General features: G+C 57.5%; 1 protein-coding gene across 1 annotated transcript in view; it reads right to left on the reverse strand.

The window, feature by feature from the left end:
• Window positions 1-2,783: 2,783 nt before the first annotated feature.
• The window catches only part of Fignl2 (fidgetin-like 2), a 28,804-nt gene continuing 25,869 nt past the window's right edge, over window positions 2,784-5,718 (reverse strand). The window contains exon 3 of the mRNA XM_005411962.1: window positions 2,784-5,718. Coding sequence (XP_005412019.1) covers window positions 5,212-5,718 — 507 coding nt within the window. The 3' untranslated portion in view covers window positions 2,784-5,211.

A 5,718-nucleotide genomic window follows, 5' to 3' on the forward strand; every position in this document is an offset into this window, starting at 1 on the left:
CCTGGCCCTGCGACCCCGACGTGGGCGTCCGCGGCTCGGGCCGCGCCAGCCGGTCCTCCGAGAGCCGGGCCAGTTCCGCCTCCACGTCGGGCTCCGGCGCCTCCAGAAGCGATCGGAAGTGGCCGCACTCCTCCGGGGTCAGCAGCTCCGCCAGGCGGATCGCTGCGTGAGGGCCCATGGCGTCCCGGGCCTCCGCCGGCCCCAGCGCCCAGCCGCAGAGCGCCAGGAGCACAGCCTGCACCGCCATCGTCAAGACGGGATTGTGGGGGCGGGGCGGGAAACGTTCGGGAACGCTGGCGCGGGCGGGGCTCCAACCCGCGAGGACGGACGCGCCTTAACGCCCAGGGACTGCGGGTCACCTGGTACCCAGAGCACGGGGAGGGGTCTCCGGCTCCTAGGACTAGTTGGAGGAGAGACCCACAGATGGCAGTAAGCAGAGTGCGAGGATTTGGGACACTCCGCGGTGAAGTGGGACTCTGGATCCCAGACGCCTAGAATTCTGGGCCCTCATTTTGAAGTGTCTGGTGGAGGCTGCCTATCTGTCCCATTCATTCCTCAAAGTTAGAAAACCTGTATAGGAAATTCATTTGTCACCTCCACCAGAAGCCCTGGATACCTTGCTCCACACTGCCCAATACCCACCCCGGTTCTAAATTCTCTTGTCTGAGAGCGACTTGCCCTTTCCCAGTCTCACACCTGCGCTAGCGCAAACCTTCATGCCCTCTCCTTTGGATGAGGTGAGCAGCTCCGTGGGTCCCCCATCTCCGCACATACTGGGGCCCCGCCTACCTGTTTCATCTGCCGCAAGCAGTCTTGACTCGCTCTCTCTGTTCCGGACCTGCACTCGTGCTGCCTGGTGACTTGTGGAAACCTTCCCCAACCTGCCACACTCTTTAGTGAGGCTAAAGTACCCTCCTCTTCTACACCCACCTATCCCCCCACACTATAGCTCCACATTTTTTGAGACAAAGTCTCACTGTGGAGTCCAGGTTGGCCTCAAACTCACAGCGATGGCTCCTGGCTTAGCCTCCCAGAGCGCTGGGATTACAGGCGTGCGCCACCACACCCAGCAACAACTCTACCTTTCTACTGTCTCCTCCACTAGATTGTGAGATTCACTGTCCCCACAGACTAGTGTCTAATAGGTGTGAAGTAAAGACTTGTGGAATCAACTTGTGAATTCTCGACATGCAAATCCATCCTAAGGCTACCTCCCCCGTTATCACCCACCCACACATACACAGGGGCTTCATTGCAGAGCCCCAGCTCTTACCAGGAAATCTGTGCGGTCCAGGATGACTTCAACCTTACCCCGCCCCACACTCTCCTGTGCCGACTTTATGCTCTTGTAACAAATCATACTGCTGGTGTCCCAGTCTCCATACCTGGCCAAGCCACACCTCGCCTTACTTATGGAGGAGGTGGTCCCCGACACACCACCGCGGGTCCGAATCTTTTCTGGGCATTCTTGAGATAACCTGCACATCCTCCACTGGGGCACTGATCTGAACATTAGAGGGTTTATTCTGTACTTTTTCAGTGTCTTCTGTGTACCAGATAATTGTATCAGATGTGAATATAAAGATTGATATGGTTTTCCCCGGCCCCAGCAACCTTATCCAGTTGTATTTTTAAATAATGTTTTTAAGTTTTCACATCTGGACTGTGGACTCTTTAAGAACAGTGGCTGTGCCTGACCATGTCCTTGTCCTCAGTGTCACCCATAGTCCACACACTGGTTTGAGGCCAACCTGGACTCCATAGTGAGACTTTGTCTCAAAAAAATGTGGAGCTACTTTTTGAGTAGGTGGGTGTAGAAGAGGAGGGTACTTTTGCCACACTAAAGTGTGGCAGTTTGGGGAGGGTTTCCCACAAGTCACCAGTAAATGCAAGATAAAGTAGGGGAAGAGGCGAGGACCTGCACAGGCCAGGAGGGCTGGGGGCCCTAAGCAGGAAGCGTAGGCACATTACTTCTCTTGAGCTTCTGTGCATTTTTACAGTTCTGCTTAGAGCATTCAAGGTCCTCAGGAAACTGTGGGCCAAAACCACTCAAAAGCATGAAGAGTTTTTCCAGTGTTTCTAGTTTTTGGTTTTTTGTCTTTAGTCCCCGTTTATGATGTTATCAAAGGTCATAAGAGCAGTGACAGATAGTGGGAAGGTGGACAGTCTCATGTGACCTAAAATACTGGAACTGAGTTATCCCCATTCCCTGCCCTCTGCCCACTTTCCCTCCCCAGAAGACCAAGGGCTGCATCCCTACCATCATTCCAGCAGGACTACTGTCCAGGTTCTGGATGACTCTCCTCCTAGCCAGCACCCCCTCCGCCTCCACGAGTTCATCTGTTCATCCGCTTACAGCATGTGAACCCTTCTAGGCCGCTATATTGTAGGACTGGTGGTTACAATGAGGCAGGCCCAGCCCTGAGCCTCTGAGAAGCCAGAGGAGCCCCCAGCACAGGGGATTCCAATCCTGCAGCCTCAGTACCCTGCATCTGGGAGAACTCACTTTCCGGAGCAAAAGAGTCCCAGGACAGTATTTTGTTTGTTTGTTTTGTTTTGTTTTTTCTTCCAGTACCAGGAATCGAACTCACGACCTCGTGCTTGCCAGGCAGGTGCTGTGCCGCTGAGCTAAATCCCCAGCCCCTCAGGATGATATTTTGCTGAAGGAGCAGAAACACCCACTGTGCCAGACCCGGGGCCCTGGCAGAGGCTTCAGTGCCCAACTATTCTTAGAGGGTTCCCCACATCCCACTGCCCCAAGAAATCCTCTGGAAACCACGTTATCACTTTAATACTGTGTAATACTTTCTTTTAAAATACAGTCTCTTCTGAGGTAGACAGACCACAACTGCAGAGCATCGTCAGACAGGAGATAAATATGTCCATGTACAACACAGCAAAATGAGGTAGAAATGGTTACAGCTGGAGGAGAGGGTCCCAACCCCAGTGTGGGTGAGGAAGCAGATGGCCAGCTTGCCCTCCCCAGCACCATGCCCCTGGATTCTTTGGTATGCCCCCACAGCGTCGCCAGAGCTGGACCTGCCCTACCCTTCCCACCCTGTGCCCCTGAGGTAGGTGACAGTAGACTGGGGGCTATCTTCTTGTGCAAACCTTCCTAAGCCTGGGGAACAGGAAGCTCCTAGCAGAAGCAGTGGGGGGTCCTGAGAGTTCCTGCCCACCCCCAGGGCTGCCTGCCTCTGAATGGCAGGCTGGGATCCCAACCCCACTTCCCTGCCACCCTCCACCCCACCACACACACACACCTGAGAGACAACCCCTTCACTGCCTGCTCCCTCTGGGGGTTTTTGCAGCAAATTCTGTGGCCACTGCTTCTGAGGCACCAAGCCCTGCAATGGATCAGCCAAGGAGAGTCAGAAGGAGGCCAAGGGTGAGGAGGGGGAGACAGCAGCTTTCCTGTTTAGCACTCTCTGGCCAGCACAAGCCCTCTGCATCCTGGCCCCTGAAATGCCCCATGGGAACCCCTCCACACACACCCATTAGGAGAGCAAAGTTGTAAGACTTTAGGAGCTATAGGGGCAGGAAGGGAACCCCAAGGGAGGTTGGGAGGGGGAGAAAAAAGAGATGGGAGGGTATTTCCCCCCCTTTGGACCTAAACTGAGTTGTGAGGTTGGGGGGGGAGGGGCATCGAGGAAAACTGGCGGGAAGGAGAGGAGTATGTTTCCCAGACAGTAGGGCTTCAAGCTGGCTGGAACCCCCCCCCTCCACACACACTAACCCCACTCTCGTGTGAGGGAAGAACACCCTGCCCACCCCAGGACGGGAAGGGAGCAAGGAGGCACTCCCCACCCGGCCAGCCCCAGCGTGGGACACAGCACAGAGGGCAGCTGCAGGCTAGCAGTCGGTGCTGTGCTGACTCACGCTCACGGCAGACCGTCTTCCCTCCTAAGGCAATAAGCTCTTAGCCTAAGCAACCGGGGACCTCTGCCAAGGCAGGGGGCAGGTGGGATGACCTCCTTGGGAACCTTCTGCCTGTGTCACCTTCCCACTGGGCACTCTTGCTAGAACAGAAAATGAGCAAGGAAACCCCGACTCTGGATAACCTTTCACAGAAAAGCTGACACTGAAGGGTGGGGCGCAGAGGGCAGAGCAGCGGGAAGGAAGCATGATCGGCCCCCCTCGAGCCCCACACCCGCTCGAGGCATCCCTGCCACCTCCTGGGGCCCGGGGAGAAGGAAGCCCTTAGAAATACATTCTGCTTCTGTCCCAGGGCCACCCCAGGTCTGAGTGAGGATCTGGGTCTTCCTCTGCCCTTCCCACAAGTCTCTTTCTGAAGCTTCTGGGAGGAGTTGCTCCCCCAGGGTAGGGGGCAAGGGGTGGGGGACACACAGGAGAGCAGCCACAGTCCAACATTCTTTCTGAGGTCAGTTTCTTCCTGAGTTGTCAAAAGAAAAAAGAAAAACAGCAAATTCTACACGTCTTACAAAAATAAAAGGTCTAAAATATTAAGCTACGTTTCTGGGACTTCCCCTCAAAAACAACCCCCCAAAACTCTTCTTCGGGGGTTTTTTGGTTTGTTTGTTTTGGCTTGTTCCCCTTCCCCAGACCCAAATTTTCAGCTGGGTAAGGGTAAGGGAGTGGAAAGGGGTTCCCCACTCCCCTCCTCCTCAGCCCTGGGCCTCCGGATCTCCTGCAAAAGGACACTGCAGTGTGAATGGGGGACAGAAGGCAGGGAGCGGCGTGAAAGCACAGGGACCAAGAGGCACAGGACGCCCAAGCACGCGGGACAGACAGAAGCACAGAGTGATAGATGGAGAGGTGGCGACACGAGGGAGGGGCAGAAGAGGAACTGCGACAGCGTGGTGGGGGAGGTCGGTGACAAAGCGACAGGAAAGACTAAGCAAATGCAGAGAAGTGGGGGTGGGGAGGTGTGGGTGCCATTCAGAGAGTGAGAGACAAAAGCAGGGCAGGAGCTTCCTAGGCCCGGGTAGTAGCCCGTGCAGGGTCTGCCCCTTCCGCCGGGCGGGGATGGCGAGCTTCCCGTCTACAATAAATAGGAAAAACCTGAGTACACGGCGCACATGGCATCAGTCTGCCTGGCAGAAGCATTTTCCTTCCTATGAAAAACAAATCCGCCAGCAGGGCAGTCCCGCCCCCCACCCGACATGCGCCACTCGGGCACCCTCCCGGCCCGGTCTGGTCAAAGACATTCGCCCCAGCAGAGGCGGCCCCCGCGGCCTCCCGCGCGCGCCATCAGTGTCCGGAGCCGTACATCTTGTCCCACTCCACGAACGAGTCCAGCTCCTTGGGGGAGGCTCTCGGGCCCACCTTGGCTAGCGCCACCTCCAAGTCCTTGTACGAGAGGGGGCGCTGCAGCCCCGGGAGGCCCGCCCCGGCCGCCGCCTGCTGGCACAGCTGCCCCAGCTCGCCCCCGGAGAAGCCCTGGGTGCCCTGCACGAGGGCCGAGAGCTCCCGCTCGCTCAGCGCACAGCCCTGCTGGGCCAGCGCCCGCTGCAGGATCTGCCCGCGGGCTGCACTGTCCGGCAGAGCCACGTAGAAGCGGAGGGCAAAGCGCCGGCGAGTCACCTCGTCCAGGGCCGCGGGCCGCGAGGTGGTTCCCACCACCAGGACGCCGTCGGCGCGCGCGCCGCAGCCGCTGTCCAGACAGGCCAGGAGCTGGGACTGCAGTGCGCCCGGCGCGCCGGCGCCGTCGTCCCGGGAGGGGAGCAGCGCGTCCAGCTCGCAGATGAGGACCACGGC

Source organism: Chinchilla lanigera, unplaced genomic scaffold, assembly GCF_000276665.1.
Source record: "Chinchilla lanigera isolate Chin_1 unplaced genomic scaffold, ChiLan1.0 scaffold00146, whole genome shotgun sequence".
NCBI lineage: Eukaryota > Metazoa > Chordata > Mammalia > Rodentia > Chinchillidae > Chinchilla > Chinchilla lanigera.